The sequence below is a fragment of the Lagopus leucura genome, unplaced genomic scaffold, assembly GCF_019238085.1.
Source record: "Lagopus leucura isolate 7727_CA_CO unplaced genomic scaffold, USGS_WTPT01 Super-Scaffold_100038, whole genome shotgun sequence".
NCBI classification, from domain to species: domain Eukaryota; kingdom Metazoa; phylum Chordata; class Aves; order Galliformes; family Phasianidae; genus Lagopus; species Lagopus leucura.
This window is the reverse complement of record NW_024962287.1, coordinates 3,425,295-3,441,902: the sequence shown is the minus strand read 5'-3', so window position 1 is coordinate 3,441,902 and position 16,608 is coordinate 3,425,295. Positions and strand designations below refer to the sequence as shown.

General features: G+C 53.0%; 1 protein-coding gene across 1 annotated transcript; it reads right to left on the bottom strand.

Annotated features, from left to right (window-relative positions):
• Window positions 1–962: 962 nt before the first annotated feature.
• On the bottom strand, window positions 963–11,200 carry CTSB (cathepsin B). Its single transcript, XM_042883527.1, has 10 exons — window positions 11,100–11,200; window positions 6,960–7,111; window positions 6,760–6,845; window positions 5,567–5,681; window positions 5,205–5,323; window positions 4,369–4,454; window positions 3,664–3,810; window positions 2,992–3,108; window positions 2,454–2,582; window positions 963–2,365 (listed from the first exon to the last, which is right to left on the bottom strand). The coding sequence occupies exons 2-10, from the start codon at window positions 7,083–7,085 to the stop codon at window positions 2,268–2,270; spliced, it is 1,023 nt and encodes a 340-aa protein (XP_042739461.1). The 5' UTR covers window positions 7,086–7,111; window positions 11,100–11,200; the 3' UTR covers window positions 963–2,267.
• Window positions 11,201–16,608: the final 5,408 nt, after the last annotated feature.

Genomic DNA, 16,608 nt, shown 5'->3' with positions numbered 1-16,608 from the left:
CTGTGGAGTTGTAGAGCTTTGTATTTTACCAGCTGAGGGGTGGTGAAAGGGAGGGGGAAGGAGGTGCCACCTACCCTCTGCTGTCTGGGCTCTGCACTTCTTCAGCCCAGGGGGATGGGTGGCCTGGGCAAGCTTCCCCGGCCCAGGGATGCAGCTGGGGATGCTTAGGGTTCTGCTGGCACATGAACTGGAAGAGTTCTCCGCTGCTCCTTTGAAAACACAGCAGCCTGGACTGTGAGTGGGCCATGTTTCTAATGTGAACAACCAGGGCTGAGAAGAGGAGACAACTGTTTCAAGTCTCGTTTTCCTGGGGTGTAATTGTTTTCAGCGTCCCTAATTCTCCACTGCTGCTTTGTGTGATGGGGGGGGACAGCCTGGTACAGGACAGAGAAAAATCTACCAGGTAGTAAGGCCAAGCCTGTGTGGCCAGACTGTTACTTGGAGGGAGGATCCCTACTCTACAAGGACTGCTGTAGATAGTTTTAAGCTGTTGTTCAAAAGAACTTGTGGTAGCTCCCTTTGTGCAGCTTCCTGTCTTGTTGAAATTAAAGTTTTCTTTGGAAAGAAAAAAAAAAAAAAAAAGAAAAATGTGTTTTGTGCATTTTTTTTTCCGGCTCTTCTTTCTTTTATTGTGGTATTTCCTTGCCCTGCCACAAGCTCTAGCCCTCAGCTCAGCTGAGTGTGGATGCTTCCTAACTCACACTGCCTTTCTGTGTTGGGACTGCAGGTGTCCTGTTGGCTGCAGCCACCCTGTTCCCAGCACAGCCAGAGCAAACACAGGCTGCACTCACATGAAGACATGCATGAAAGGGTCACACCTGGCTTCCACGACAGCAAAGTAACGAGAAGAATCATAGAATGGCCTGAGTTGAAAAGGGCCACAGTGATCATCTGGTTTCACCCCCCCCTGCTATGTGCAGCTTGATGATGTTTCAGCTCACAAAGCACAAGTGACCACCAGGTGTTGGAGAAATCATTTATTGGCACAGTCGTTTCATTCGGATACACCAAAGTTCTGTTTCAATGAGTAAGCAGAGGTAGGGGGCTATTTTACAGTACAAGGGGAGAGCCTGCTTCACTCATGTCAGCTGTGTGGCCTTAGCTCGCCAATAGACTCTGTGCTTTCAGAGAAAATAAAAGGTTCTTCCATTACATTAGCACGGGCAGATCATACGATTCCTCCTACAGTTACTACACCTCCCACCCCCCCCCCCCCAGTTAAAAAAAAAAATAAGGGTATTTCTTCCTTGATACTTGTGGCTCCAAGAAAGCTTTAGAGGTGTGCAAATAAGCAAGATACCTGCAAGCATCTGTATGAGCTCCCTGCAGCAGAGCTGGGGAACGCTTTGCAGCCGACATTCAGTGTCTGCAGTCCCAAAGCACCACGCCAACATGCTGAAAGCAGCACCCTCACCAAGGCACGACCCAAAGCACAACCCAAGCTGCCTTTGACAGACACAGCTTCCCCTTTCTAGCAGTGCTGCAGGACATTTGATCAAAGGCTCATGGAGCTCAGGCCAGGCCCTTCCCTAGGATCAATAACCCCAGACTACAGCAGGAAAAAAAAGAAAGAAAGAAAAAAAGAGTTAAAAAAGAAAATGAGTGGTTTAGAAAGCAGCCAAAATAATGGAGCAGAGTGAGCAGTGCACAGATGACTTATTTCAGGCAGGAGGGGCTCTATGCAGCTCCAGCCAGAGCCAGCCCCACATCAGGTTCTTCAGTTTCCTGTCATTACAAAGTCCTAACCCATCCAGCAAGGCACAGGCTCTCTTGCACACCCTGCTCCTTTTGGGTGCCAACAGCAGCCGAACCAGCCCAGCCACAAGTGCACAAGCCATGCATGGACACAACCTGCATTACCCATCTCTGCTGCCCCACCAAGTCCCTGTTTCCAGCACAATGATTCCCATCCTCCCAGTAATACATCGGGCTGGAAGGGTTTCAGGCTACCCAAAGACCACAGCACGTGGGGTCACAGAGCCCTCCAGCAGTCCTCTGAGCAGGGAATGCCCTCCAGCTGCGAGCCACCAGGAGCAGAGGGCTTGCAGACAGCAGCTCGCAAGAACACAGAACCTGCCACCTCCAGCTCCACCGTACAACTAAAACCAGAACGAAATAAAAAGATAAAAAGCTTTAATTAAAGGAACCTCAACTATAGTCTCTTAAGAGTGGGGGCTCTGCGCCCAACCCGCTATCAGTTAAAAGCGTCAGGGACTTGGGATTATTTGTGGTGTGATCAACTCATCAGCAGTGATGCAGGAGGGTGGTTACACCCTCGTCCAGTATTGCTCCGTCCTGGGGACTCCAGCCACGATCTCAGACTCAATGCCACAGTGGTCCTCTCCTCGGAGGATTTTGAAGAAGCCTGGAAGGACACCATGGAAAGAAGTCACCTCCCTCTGCACCAAATGCCCAAGGAGACCCTGCAGCACCAACAGCTCTGTGCTCCTCACCGTTATCTCCCCAGTCGGTGTTCCAGGAGTTGGCAGCCAACCAGTACGGGGTCCCATTCTCGACGCCCCAGCCCAGGATCCGGATGGCGTGGCCTCCAACCTGCTCTCCTGACACGTGCTGGTACACCCCTGCAAGGCAACACGTCAATGGCCTTCTGCTGTACAGCACCAATGGCTGCCAAGGGATTCTATGTAGAACCCCAGAGACCTGATGAGAAAGCGGGGTCTTTTTGTTAAATGCACTCAAACAAAAAGCTTAAAAATGGAATAAAGGAGAGTCTGGAAACACTGGCACAGGTTGCACAGAGAGGCGGTGGTGCCCCATCCCTGCAGACAGCCAAGGTCAGGCTGGATGGGGCTGTGAGCACTGATGGAGCTGTGGGTGTCCCTGCTCAGTGCAGGCAGTGGGACAGATGGCTTTGAAGGGGCCCTTCCAACTCCAGCAGTTCTACTGTGAACTTGAGAACTCCTTTCAGACTTGCAAACAGGGAAAGAGCCACACAGATGAAGCAGGTGAAGCCCTGAAGCTGATGCTCACCAGATTTGTACATCAAGAAGTCCTCGTAGACAATAAAGGCTCCTTCCACTGGGCCATTCTTGTAGATCTCAGCCATGATTTCCTTCTCGCTGCGAGGGACACCATAGGATGTGATGCCTGGCAAGGTGAAAGAAGTCCTACTATCAGCACAGCACCACTGAGCCCATCAGACCTTGGGATGGCTGTACCATGACTCTGGAAGTGGGCCCCAGCCCACTTGCAGAACCCCAAGCCCTACTCTGTACCTCTTGTCCAACTTCATTTCCAAAACAAAACAAATTACTTGGCGCTAAGACAAATCTCCAAGCAGCAGCCAGACTACCCCACATATAGAAGAATATCACTACCAGCAGTGGGTAGGAAAGGGAGCAGCTTCAAGGCCATCCTCTTGGGGGGCTCAGGACCTTGCCATTCAACCCAGACACGGGCACCATCACAGCAGTGAGGGGACTCACCTTCCAGCAGCTGCAGTGAGGCCACAAGGACCCACACCAGCTCCCCCATTAATACAAACAAGCACATCTGACAGGCTTATGCATGCCCCAAGAACCACCCATTCTGAAGATGCCCAGGAACCCAAACCAGCTACCACAGAATTGCTTCAGAAGAAGTTCAGCCCCTCAGGGATCAGTTCTGGAGCTCCTGAGCAGCATTGGAGGCCATGTCCCTTACCGTAGTGCTTGTCCTCCTTGTAGGAAGGTGAGTAACCAGGTTCACAGTGCCGGCTGCACCTGGGGGTTTCTCCTCCCTCCCCAGTGCAGGGTGGCCGGGAGCCATTGACGTGGTGCTCACAGGGTGGGATGGTGTAGGGCCTGCAGCCTGGCAAGGGCAGAGGTGCCATGAACTGACAGTCCCCCAGTGCCCCCATCCCCAACAGCCACACTAGAGAAGACATCTGAAGCCATGAGCAAGGGCATGACCCTTCTGACCCAGAAACCCTATGGATCAGTGGGTGCAAGCAGGAGTAGGTCATCACCAGATGAGCAATCAGGGCAATTTTCCAGCCTGGAAATTGCTTTTGAAAGAAGAAATCTGTCAGAAGGATTCTCGCTCTCACCAAAAGCATATTAAACTGGTTTAAAGCCACCCAAACAGTTCACAGCCTAATTCAGGCCTGCCCAGACTATGAAAGCAAAGACCTGTGGGGCTGTAGCTCTGACCACTGTGTTGCCTTCTGTGCAGGCCTCCTGCAGGTGAGTACTGCTCAGGGACCTTTGTCCCAATTGGGGGACAGCAAGAGTCAGATGGGCCCAAGGCTCAGACCTGAAAGAGGAAGCAGCCACTAGGATGCAGACCAGCATGCCCTCAAGGAAACGATCCTATAACCAAGCTGAGATGCTCCTCTTTGCTTTCACCAGTGTATGCACCAGCACTTACCCACATGGGAGTCATAGAGACCCCCGGACACGAGGCCCCTCTCTGTCCAGTACCTCCATGCACCAGAGGGGTAACCACCATTGCACCTGCAGAAAGAGGCAGCAGTATGAGCTCCAGCCTGCTCAGAGCCAAAACCATCCCCTTCTGAGAGAGGAGGGAGCAACTGAGCCCATCTGGGACAAATAGAGGGAAGCATTCTGCATATCAATGCTTTGAAGCCTCACAGCAATAAGCTAAGAGAACCTATGCCTCCAAATCCCAAAGCTGCAGTGCCTGGAGTCGGAGTCTCCTCACCATCTCCCTGATCACCTGCCACCAGCAACACTCAGCTTGAAAAACCCCACTCCCAGCCCTGCTCCCAAAGACCACAAAAAGTCACAGGCAAAGGGCTAGTGCCTGACAACCAAGGCTTTGTGGTTAGCAGAAGGCCAGCTACTGTTATGTGCTTGCCCTCTCCACATGAGCCACCATCACCGGGCTGCTGCTGGAGGAGGGATGTGGCCCAGAGAGACCTTCAGACCCCATTATGTCCACATGTAACTCTAGAACCTATAAATGCCTGGAGTGGCTTCTTGTTGATGGGGAGGATTTAAAAGATCATAGAATCATAGAATGGTCTGGGTTGAAAAGGACCACATTGATCATCTGGTTCCAACCCCCTGCTATGTGCAGAGTCACCAACCAGCAGACAAGGCTGCCCAGAGCCACATCCAGCCTGGCATTGAATGCCTGCAGGGATGGGGCAAGATGAGATGAATCAGTATTAGGCACCTCTGGGTTGTGTCCCTGCTCCTCCCACCCACCCTCGAAGCAAACAAGTCCCAGGAACAGCTCACCCCATGCCACACTCGAAGCCACAGCATGACAGCAAGTCCTCCGCCGACACCTCCACGCTCACCTTGGCATTGGTGTGAACACAGATTCGGTCTGAAATCGCTTCCACAGCACCAAAAGCCTGTGGGCAGCCCCCAGAACACAAGGGAAGGCCATTAGAGCCGCCCATGGGAAGAGAAACCAGGCAGATTTCTGTCCCTTCCCGGGGATGAGCTGAGCATGGCAAGCATGAGCCTGGCTGGGACAAACCCCATCGCAGGATCCCTCGTGCCCACATTTATATGGCTCAGTGAAAAAACTCAATGGGATGCTTTTTGTCCACCAAACTCTGCACCAATACGACTCAATGACAACGTGTCCTTACCCAGCAAGAGCCACAGGAGCCCTGGTCTCTGATCTCACTGATGGTGGGACAGTTGGGCCACTGCTTCCGCGAGTCAAAGGTATCTGGCAAATCCATGTCTGCAGCAAAATCTACCCTGCAAGGGAGAAAGAGAGAAGGCTTGTTATGGCTTCTGAAGGTGACCTGGAGGAGAAGTGCTCTTGTTATTTGACTACTGAAGGAGAACAAACACTTCTGAAGTCTTCAGGCCAGGTCGGCAGCTCCTCCAGTGCTTTGAGTTTCAAGGATTACAACTTACATAGTCACTCAAGTAGCTGGCAGGACGCACCACACAGCGTGGTGAAGCATGGAACAGGCTGCCCAAGGAGGCTGTGGATGCCCCATCCCTGCAGGCATTCAAGGCCAGGCTGGATGTGGCTCTGGGCAGCCTGGGCTGCTGGTTGGTGACCTGCACACAGCAGGGGGTTGGAACTGGATGAGCACTGTGGGCCTTTGCAACCCAGGCCATTCTGTGATTCTACGAAGGGCTGTAAGGAGGATCTGGAGAACTACAGCCTGACCTCAGTGCCAGGGAAGCTTATGGAGCAGATCAGCTTAAGTTAGATCACATGGCATGTGTGGAACAACCAGAGCATCAGGCCCAGCCAGCGTGGGTTCATGAAAGGCAGGACCTGCTTGACCAACCTGATCTCCTGTGTGATGGAGCGACCCACTGAGCGGACAAGGGCTGCCCAGGGAGGTGTGGAGTCACCATCCCTGGAGGTGTTCAAGAAACATGCAGATGATGTACTGAGGGACACAATTTAGTGGGGAAATACTGGTGGTAGGCGGGTGGGTTGGACTGGATGATCTTGGAGGTCTCTTCCAACTTTGGTAACTATGATTCCGTGTTCCTGTGCCTAACCCCATGCAAGATACCCACCAGTGAGCTGCATCCAGAGGAACCCCACTCACAGCCTGCAGGGCAAGATCCACTGGAACAGGCTGCCCAGGGAGGTGGTGGAGCCTCCTTCTCTGGAGATGTTCAAGACCTGCCTGGATGCCGACCTGTGCGACCTGGTTTAGGGAACCTGCTTTGGCAGGGGGTGGGACTCGATGATCTCTGCAGGTCCCTTCCAACCCCTACAATTCTGTGATTCCCCTCCCCTACAGACACTCCAGGAGCACCCACAGCAGCTCCCACGAGGCTCTCCCCACTCTCTCCCATAACTCACCTTTCAGGGAGCTTGGGCCCACCCAGGAAGGTGCCACACAGCTTCTTCACATAGCTCATGTCAGTGTTGTGGAAGTTGTGCCCTGCCTGGGAAGAGACACAGCCTTGATGCAGCCACCGTGGTGAGACTCCCAGTTCACATCTACCGAGTCCCACTGAGGTTGTCCCTCAATGCACCCCCAAGCACACACCAGTACTCACCTTCCAGGTGGTGTTGAGCTTGTTTATGTGGTTGACCAGGTCGCTGGAGAGGGGTGGGTAGTAAGGAATGCTGCGGGCATTGGCGAAGGCCACCAGGACACACAGGATGGACACGGACGGCCACATCTTGGCTGCAGAATGGGACACTGCACCTGCACCCAGATTTGGATGTTGCTGGAGGATGTCCCCACGTGAGCTCCGGTTGACAGAGCACCACGTGGGAGGAAAGGTCAGGAAGGACACAGGAGCAAGCTAGTAACTCCCTCCTGCTGCTCAGAAGCGATCAGACATGGCCACCCTGCAGGATTAGCAGCAGCAGGAAAGTCCCTTTTGAAGCAGATCCAAGCGATTGAACTTGGAGGGTATTACAAGCTGCCCTTTACTTCCACAAAACCAAAGGATAAGGGCTAGGAGACAGAAACACGTGATCGAACTGCAGGCCTGCAGAACTCACTGGAACATCCTCCAGTTGGATGGAACACACAGGGATCGACGAGCCCAACCTCTGTCCCCACACAGCACCCCCAAACCCCATCCCTGTGGCTCAGAGCAGTGTCCCAGTGCTCCCTGAGCTCCAGCAGCTCAGGGCCATGCCAACCACCCCGCTTTCCCCTCTTGCAAGTCCAGGCTTAAGCCCTGCTGGTCCAACAGGCCAAAGCAGCCCCGCAGCTGCAAGCAGAGACGGGGATACACACACAGCCCCATGCAGACTGCCTCCACCCACATGCAGCCAAGTTCAGCCCTTCCAGAGAAGCAAACCCAGCAGGAGTGCCCTACTTTCCACCAGCAACAAGCCCAGACGGCTGCGGCCGACTGTATAAAGGAGTTCTTTGCTTCATTTTATTTTATTTTCCCGCTATTTATTAACTCTTCCCCCCATCCCGCAGCCTCTTGATGCTTTCAGCAGCACTGCACATAGCAGTGCATGGCTCGTCGAATCACAGAATGGCCTGGGTTGAAAAGGACCACAATGATCACCTAGTTTCAACCCCCCTGCCATGGGCAGGATTGCCAACCACCAGACCAGGCTCCCACCAGGGTCCTCTCACCCCAAATATCACTTCTACAAAGCAGTTTCCCTACACATTTGCTCACATAGAGGTTTCTCCCAGAGCAGAAACCTGCTGCCAGAGGATGGGGTCCCTGAGGTCTCCCACACCTCTCTGGCATAGGATGGTTGCAAAATGGCAATTGAAACACTGGTGAGCAGGGTGTGGATATATCTGTCAGTGTCTGGACAACAACGGAGCATTTCTGCACCTGCAGATGTCCCATACAGCAACAAAATTCAACCCCTCTGCCACCCCCAAGATGTACCCAATCCCTCCATACCACCTCAGCTGAATGCAGCACCGGACCACCGTCCCCCCCCACCACCACTGGCACAAGGACAGCTCTGCTCCAGGGCTATAAATACCCCCCCTCCCAGCAGCCAAGCTTGAATTTCCTGGAGCAGAGCACGGAAGGGAGGCAGCCACCTGATCCCCATCTGTTTGTGAGCAGGGTGCTCACAAATGTGACCACACAGCCAGCCCACACGGGCTGCACACCGGAGCTGCAGCCAAACCGAAAGCAGACACCGCTCCTTTCCTGGCGCTTTCCCCTTCGAGCAGCGCTTGCATTTCATGCAGCACAGTTTGCTTACACCCCAAAACGTGGCTCGAGGCCAGAAGCAGCCACATCTCCCCATGGAAACCTCCAGAGCCACTGCAGTAAGCAAGCAGCCCCTCCCCAGCCTGCAGCAAGCTGTGCTAGCAGGGATGTCAGGGGGTTTGGTGCTTCCAGCTGGATGACGCCGAGCACCCCGTGACTCGGTGTAGGGTTGGGGTGAAGATGGAAAGGGAAAGCCCTGCTCTCATGTGATTCCTCCCTCCCAGCCTCCACGGATTTAGCAAGAGGCCCAGTCTATCTATAGAAGAGCCCAGGATGCATTTCCGCCTGGGGGAAGTCACGTGCAGCTCTGCCACCATCTCTCGGTGCCCGCAGATAAGGCTGAGCACAACAGTTTCCCCAGCAGCGTTATCATGCACCATTCTCTCCCCCCACAAACACTCTCTCCTCCCCCAGCCCTAGAGCTGTGCAGCCATTTCGCATGCTGCACACCAGCCCTGAGAGCAGCGCTAACACCAAACTGGCATCAGCCACAGCGCCTGCAGAAATCTGCTTTTCCTTTTCCCTCTCCTACCCCCATCTTTGCCTATAGGGTTGGACCTAGCACTGTCCCCAAGCACAGCAGCTCAGCACTGTCTCCAAGCACAGCAGCTCCAGGTGTGCCTGCATTCTGCTCCTGCTCAGCTCCCGCAGGCTAAATGAGCAGCAAAAGCCACACCTTGTGGCTTGTTTAGCAAGCAACACAGAAAGATGAAGCTCTCCATTCAAGCAGCAGCTGCATTCGCTTTTGGAACAGGCCCCTATCACCAAACCTCCCTGTTCCTTTCCTATGTGGATGGAGGAATCCATTGCTGCCAGAACCCACAAAGGCTCAAAACCCGGCATGGCCGCTGAGGGCTGTGGCACAGGTGGTCTTCAAGTCCCCTGCCTTTCACTTTGTGATCTGGGATCCTGGAATGACATTTCTCAAAGCAAGACCAAGCTAACCTCCCTCTTGACCCCACACAGAACTCAAAGAATTCAGCCCTTCAGATGCTTGAAAAGAGGAAATGTCTGAGCACGAAGCCTGACAGCACTCTGAGCAGCTGCAGCAGTGAGATCTGCCTGCAAGGAGGACGCATTGCCCCTCTCTATCCCTGCTAAAGTTCCCTGCCCTCCTTCCACAGACAGAGCTATGAACACACAGACCAGAGACGCTCAGCCTCCTCCCACTGCAGCTTTCTCTGCAGCAGCAGCAGCAGATGCTGAGCAAACCTTTCCACTGCAAACCCCATCACAGAGGTCTTCCCCATGTCAGCCCAGCTGAGCACGCAACTCATTTCCCTGCTCTTCCTGCACAAGCAGAAAAGAAACCACACCAAAATAAGCAGAGCGCAGCTCACGTGGTCTCAGGCTGGGTGATAAGTCAGAGCCCTGAAGCACCCTCAGCACAGGGCTCAGACCCCTCCAGACATGCAGGGAAGCACCCACACACCCATCCCAAAGTGTCTGTGGAAGATAACATCTGACCCATCACCAACCCCTCCAGGGCACCCAAGTCATACGTCCTCTTCCTGCAAGAGCCCTTGGCCCCGAAACAAGCTTTGTCCTTTGTTCTGGCTGGGGTGTTTGTGTATGACTGAGCCACACAAAGCAGCATGCAAGCAGTGAGCCAGTCCAGCTGGCCACCCTGCTTGGCTTGCTGGCTGGGGGCAAGCACCAAACCCACAGCCTGCTGACTGCATTACAGCTACCACTGCATGACGGGGATTTTTTTAAGCAGGCCTCTCTTCTCTACACCAATTCCTTCCCAGGAAAGCCAGCACATGGCTGGCAAAAGAAGAGAGTCACAGTAGTGCTCGTGTTTGGAGCAGGCTCTGATGGGACACTGATGGAGCTGTAGTGATCACTGCAGGGGAAATGCACCAGACGGCCTTTAAAGGTCCCCCCCAACTCAGTGCAACCCTATGATGCAATAGTCATGTGTGTTCCCATACAGAGAACTGCTCCCAAATGCAGCTACACTGATTTCTCTCTTCCCTTTCCCACAAACTGCACAGCCAAGCACTGCCCAGGCTCCTCACTCTTGCCCAAGCCCCCCCAAGAAAACCATCAGCCCCAAGCTGGAGGGCGATGCTGCGATGCTGTACTGCACCACGGTGAGCATCGTGGGGGGAGAACCATAGGGCGGATGAGCACCATGATGGGGGGGGAGAGGAGATGAGCATCACGGGACGGCCCCAGCGGCTGCCAACACCATCCCCTCGATGCCAAGTGGTCTCCTTTCAGCCAGCGCTCAGTAAACGAGGTTTCCTCTCCATCCATTAGGAAAACAAGGCTTCTTCCCCCCTTCCCCTCTCCCTTGCAGGGTTACGGTGCTTATTTTTGAGGCGCTATTACCTTTAAGACAAAGCTCACCCGCAGACACAGCCCAAAGCCAAAGCACCAAACGCGGCTGGAAAAGGAAGGACAAGAGAGCTCTGCCCTCACGTTCCGAGCTACGGATGGGCTGAACCCATCCCCGGATCCCCACCGAGCCCCATTCCCTACCTGCCCCGCCGCACCGCTCCGCACCGCGCCCGGCCTCACTGCGGCTGCAGGAGGAGGAGGAGAGGGGAGGGAAAGAGGAGGGGAAGGAAAGAGGAGGGGAAGGCTCGGGCAGCAGCACGGCAGGGACCGCCCCGACGTGACAGCATCTCCTCGCTGCCCGCCTCCAGCCCTCCCCCGGTCTACCCATAGGGCTGTGCTTTGCTGAGTCCGTGCCCTTGCAGCTGTTCGCCTCCCAGCTTTAGTTTGCCTGCATCCCACCCAGCCCCTGTGTCACACAGTGACAGCATTGCAGGGGCCATTGCTCCTTGTCCTATCGCTGCACACCACCGAGAAGAGCCTGGTTACCAGGGGACTGGAGCACCTCCCCTATGAGGACAGGCTGAGGGAGCTGGGCTTGTTCAGCCTGGAGAAATGAAGGCTGCGGGGTGACCTCATGGCAGCCTTTCAGTACCTAAAGGGAGCCTACAAACAGGAGGGGAATCAACTCTCTGAAAGGGGAGATAACAGCAGGACAAGGGGAAATGGTTTTAAGTTGAGGGAGGGGAGATTGAGGTCGGACATCGGGGAAATTCTTTACCTAGAGAATGGTGAGGTGCTGGAACAGCTGCCCAGAGAGGCTGTGGATGCCCCATCCTTGGAGGTGTTCAAGGCCAGGTTGGATGCGGCCCTGGGCAGCCTGGTTTAGCATTAAACGTGGAGGTTGGTGGCCCTGCATGTGGCAGGGGGTTGGAGATTTGTGATCCTTGAGGTCCCTTCCACCCCTGTGTGATTCTGTTTCAACCATTCGCTTCCCACCTCCCTTTAAATATTCACAAACACTGATCAGATCACCTCTGTCTTTTTTTCCTCGGGCTGAACAGACCCAGGTTTCTCAGCCTTTCTTCACACAAGAGATGCTGCAGGTCCTTCATCATCTTTGTGGCCCTCCGCTGGACTCCTCCTAGGAAATCCCTGTCCTTTTTTTGTACTGGGATGCCCCATCCCTGGAGGCATTCAGGGCCAGGCTGGATGTGGCTCTGGGCAGCCTGGTCTGCTGGTTATTGATCCTGCACATAGCAGGGGGTTGGAACTGGATGATCATTGTGGTCCTTTGGAACCCAGGCCATTCTATGATTCTATGTGGCCTCACCAGGGCAGAGTAGAGGTGGAGGATCGCCTCCCTCAACCCGCTGGCCACACTCCTTTTAATGCACCCCAGGATCCCATTGGCCTTCTTTGGCCACCCTGCTTGCTCATAGCCAGCTTGTTGTGCATCTCATACAATTACAGAACCATGGAACCATTAAGGTTGGAAAAGAGCTCTAAGCTCACCCAGTCCAACCCCAGCCCACCCCACCGTGCCCACCAACCACGTCCCTCAGTGCCACATCTCCACATTGAACCCCTCCAGGGATGGTGACCCCACCACCTCCCCTGGGCAGCTGTGCCACTGCATCGCTGCTCTTTCTAAGAAATATTTCCTAATATCCCACACAACCCTTCCTTGTGCAGCTTGAGGCACAACACAAGTGGGGTTTTAGAGGGGCTGATGCACAGCTTACAGAGAAGAGAGAAAAAACAAAATCGTTGGACATAAGAAAAACAATCATGGGAGCATCTCAGCCCTGAGCTACGCCAAGCAAAGGTCAGGCTGCAAGTCAGTTGTCCTGCAGGTGATTTTGGTCAACAAGATCTCAGACAGCACAGATGGCTGCAAAAGCAAACAAGAACGGGCATAACGAAGGGTTCCTGTGTGAGTCAGCATCTCAGCTGGGCTGGGCACATTGCTAGAGATGTGTTTGCTTTTGGATTATGGTTTTCATTCCCAAAGCATAGAGAAAAGCATAGCAAAGGGTTTTACTCTTTGCTGGTTAAAGATTATACTGAAAGGCAGTTACAGATCCAAAGGCCTTTGCCCACAGTGCATCCAAGCAAAAAACACAGCAGTAAAATCCTCACTTTCCTTGCATTAAGCTCTGTCTTGCAAAGCCTTCTAAACCAAAAGCAGCCATTGAAATGTGATGGTGCCAAAAACTCATGCTGAGGTATAAATGGCAGCAGGAAAACCTACAGATTTCTAGAGAAGTAGAAACCCTTCCAAACGAGTTGTATGTAAAACCCTTCCCATACTGCACATAATCAGTAGATGGGAAACAGGGGAGGAAACGTGCCTGGTCATTCTCTAAAGAGAAGTTTAGCAATTTCAGGATCTGGAATGGGATGTGAAACCATCTTTTAGGATGACCTCTGGTGCTCACAGTTCTTGCAAAAACTGTCCCAAAATGTCAAAGAAAGCAATAAAGATGCAATGACACGGTGCTAAATGGTGCCAATATGTTTTTGCATTTCTCAAATAATTATTGCTCAGAACCAGGGTATGGAATGCAGCTTCTTCTATGGTTTGGTTTGGGACAGGAGACTAACGTGCTTCTCCCTGAACCCAAAGCCTGTGCTGCAAGTTCCTTCTGGATGTGTGCCTCCACATTTTGCCTAATTCATCTTAATTGGAAGCTTGTAAGCACTACGATTTGACTGCCAAAACAGCACTGTGGTACATTCTTTTGAAGATCTTTTAATGTTCTTTCCCTCACCTCATTCCTCCATAGAACCATAGAATGGCCTGAGTTGAAAAGGACCACAATGATCATCTTGTTTCAACCCTCTGCTGTGTGCAGGGTCACCAACCAGCAGACCAGGCTGCCCAGAGCTTTGTGGCAGTGCAGCCTCCTGGAGCATCTTCTGCTAATGGTTCATCTCCCCATCCTGCCCTGCATGTGTTTGCAACAGAATATCTCCCACAAGGCGTGGGGTAAAGATGGGCATAATGTGGTTCTTATCAAACCCAGATGAATAACCAGGTCAAAGCAATTGGTGAGCAGGATTCTGTAAGGATTCTGCCTGAGAAATCACAGAATCACAGGATGGCCAGGATTGGAAGGGACCTCAAGGATCATGAAGCTCCAACCACACACCACAGGCAGGGCCACCAACCTCCACATTTCATAGCAGCCCAGGCTGCCCAGGGCCCCATCCAACCTGGCCTTGAACACCTCCAGGGATGGACGGGGCATCCACAACCTCTCTGGACAGCTGTTCCAGCACCTCACCACTCTCAGAGTAAAGGATATAGTAAAGAAATGCTGGGAGAGTACTGATAACATCCTCCCCTCCACATCTGAGATATCCTGAACTCAAATCCTCATTCTTGAAGCACGTGGCTTTAAAAAGCTCACCCAAATGTGCCAGCTGTTAGCTGATTCTGTTGGACTTCTGCTTGCCAGAAGCAGCTGGGGGCTGTTAACAGTCCTCCCCCTTCTAAGCCCCTTCTGCTTTACAGCTCCCTGCGAGGCTGAAGGTCCCTTCTGGTGTTATTTATCACTCTGGACCCATGCAACAGCATCTTCCCCCTGGTTCCCATCAGATCCTTGCGTACAGGGAACTCCGGTTGTGCAAGCCCTGGTGACTCAGTGTGCTCACGAGGAAGCAGGTGACTCTGCTGGGACGTGACTCAGGAATGGGTGACATAAGCAAAAAGCTTCACTGTGGCTGGGAGGCACTGAGTCCAGATCTGAGTGAATCCACAACTGAGAGATGGTGAGAGCAGGATCATACATGGCACGGGAAGTTAAAAGCAGGAATATTGTTTGTTGCTTGGAAATGTCTTGGTATGTCCTGCCATGGGCAGGGAGGAGGATGGAGGGAAAACCACTCAGGGCCTCTATTCCCAGTGTGTCCCAACTTTGCTTTAGGAAAAGGGGGTACAGTTAATCTTTGGCTCTAAGGCAAGGCAAAATCCTTCTCAAAATTAAACATGAATAGCATTTTCACACTGGAACAGGTTGCCCAAGGAGGCTGTGGATGCCCCATCCCTGCAGGCATTCAAGGCCAGGCTGGATGTGGCTCTGGGCAGCCTGGGCTGCTGGTTGGTGACCTGCACACAGCAGGGGGTTGGAACTGGATGAGCACTGTGGGCCTTTGCAACCCAGGCCATTCTGTGACTATGATTTTCAGTATTTTGTAACAAAAGGTTTCTCTTGGTTCCCTTGCTTCATCACCTCTCTGATGTCCATCTTCCTTTGACTTCAAGCAAACGATTGACCATACTGCATCTACAGTGTGCTCAAGTGAGTTGCATGAGCTTCTCTCATGCAAAGGTCTTTCTGCATGCCTGGCATATAAAGGAGGATGAGTAAAATTTGTCCTGCATCAGCTTTGGGAGAGATCTTTGCAGCATCTGGATGGGAACTGCCCAGTTCCCTCAGTTATTGGATTTCACCAGGCATCTTGGCCAGCTCTCCCAGCAGTGTTTGGCTCTGGTGAAGCCATTGGTGAGCCTTGCAGTTAGCAGCCTGGGGTGGTTTTTACCTCTGTGACTTTGGGTGATTTTTTAATCCGTGGGCCATGTTTCCATCTGTGCTGGAGGGGCTCCTGCCCCAGCTTTTCGGGTTGGGCCTCCCAACTCAAAACAGTTGTATGATGATTCAAAGCCAGGCTGGATAGGGCTGTGAGCAACCTGGTGTAGAGCGAGGTGTCCCTGCCTATAGCAGGGGGTTGGAACTGCATGATCTTAAAGCTCCCTTCCAATCCAAACCATTCTGTGAACCTAGGATTCTATCTCAGCCCCTTTCTGTGAGCACTTCCCTTTATCACTTGCTGAGCTTGCACTTTGGAGACACGTGACTGCCATCTCTGCCCTGGCTTGTGATGGAAAGTGAGACCTGGCTGTCCCTCTTGCAGTCTCCCCCTGCTCTGATGATGTGTTTGCATAAGAGGAGCTGGAGTGGAACAGCTCTCATGCTTCAGATAGAAACCTCCAGCTGGCCCCGGGGGAGGAAATCCACTGAAAAGAAGAAGTGGCAGAGCAACCAGGGCACTGACACACTGTGAAAATCTGCATGCAGAGCATTTTTCTGTGGGTGCTTGAGACACCAACCTCTGGCCCACACAGCATCACCCAAACCCTATGGCTGAGAGCAGTGCCCGCAATCTTATTGCTGTCGTTGAAGTTTCCTCTGTCTCGTTACATGAAATACATTTTTTGGGAATACTTTTAGGTTAACATGCTTGTCCTGTGTTTGGCATGGGTAGAGATATAAGGGATAGAAGCTGTATCATAGAATCACAGAATGGCCTGGGTTGCAAAGGCCCACAGTGCTCATCCAGTCCCAACCCCCTGCTGTGTGCAGGTCACCAACCAGCAGCCCAGGCTGCCCAGAGCCACATCCAGCCTGGCCTTGAATGCCTGCAGGGATGGGGCATCCACAGCCTCCTTGGGCAACCTGTTCCAGTGCACCATCAGAGAGACACCAGCCCTTTTGCAGAGCCATTGTCAACCGAAGAGCAATGGTTTTAAACTGAAAAAAAAAAGGTAGGTTTAGGTTGGCTATGAGGAAGAAATGTTGCACGGTGAGGGCAGTGAGGCAGTGGCACTGCTGCCTGGAGAGCTGTGGGTGCTCCATCCCTGCAGTGCCCAAGGCCATGGATGGGGCTGTGAGCAGCCTGATCTATGGGAGGTGTCCCTGCCCATGGT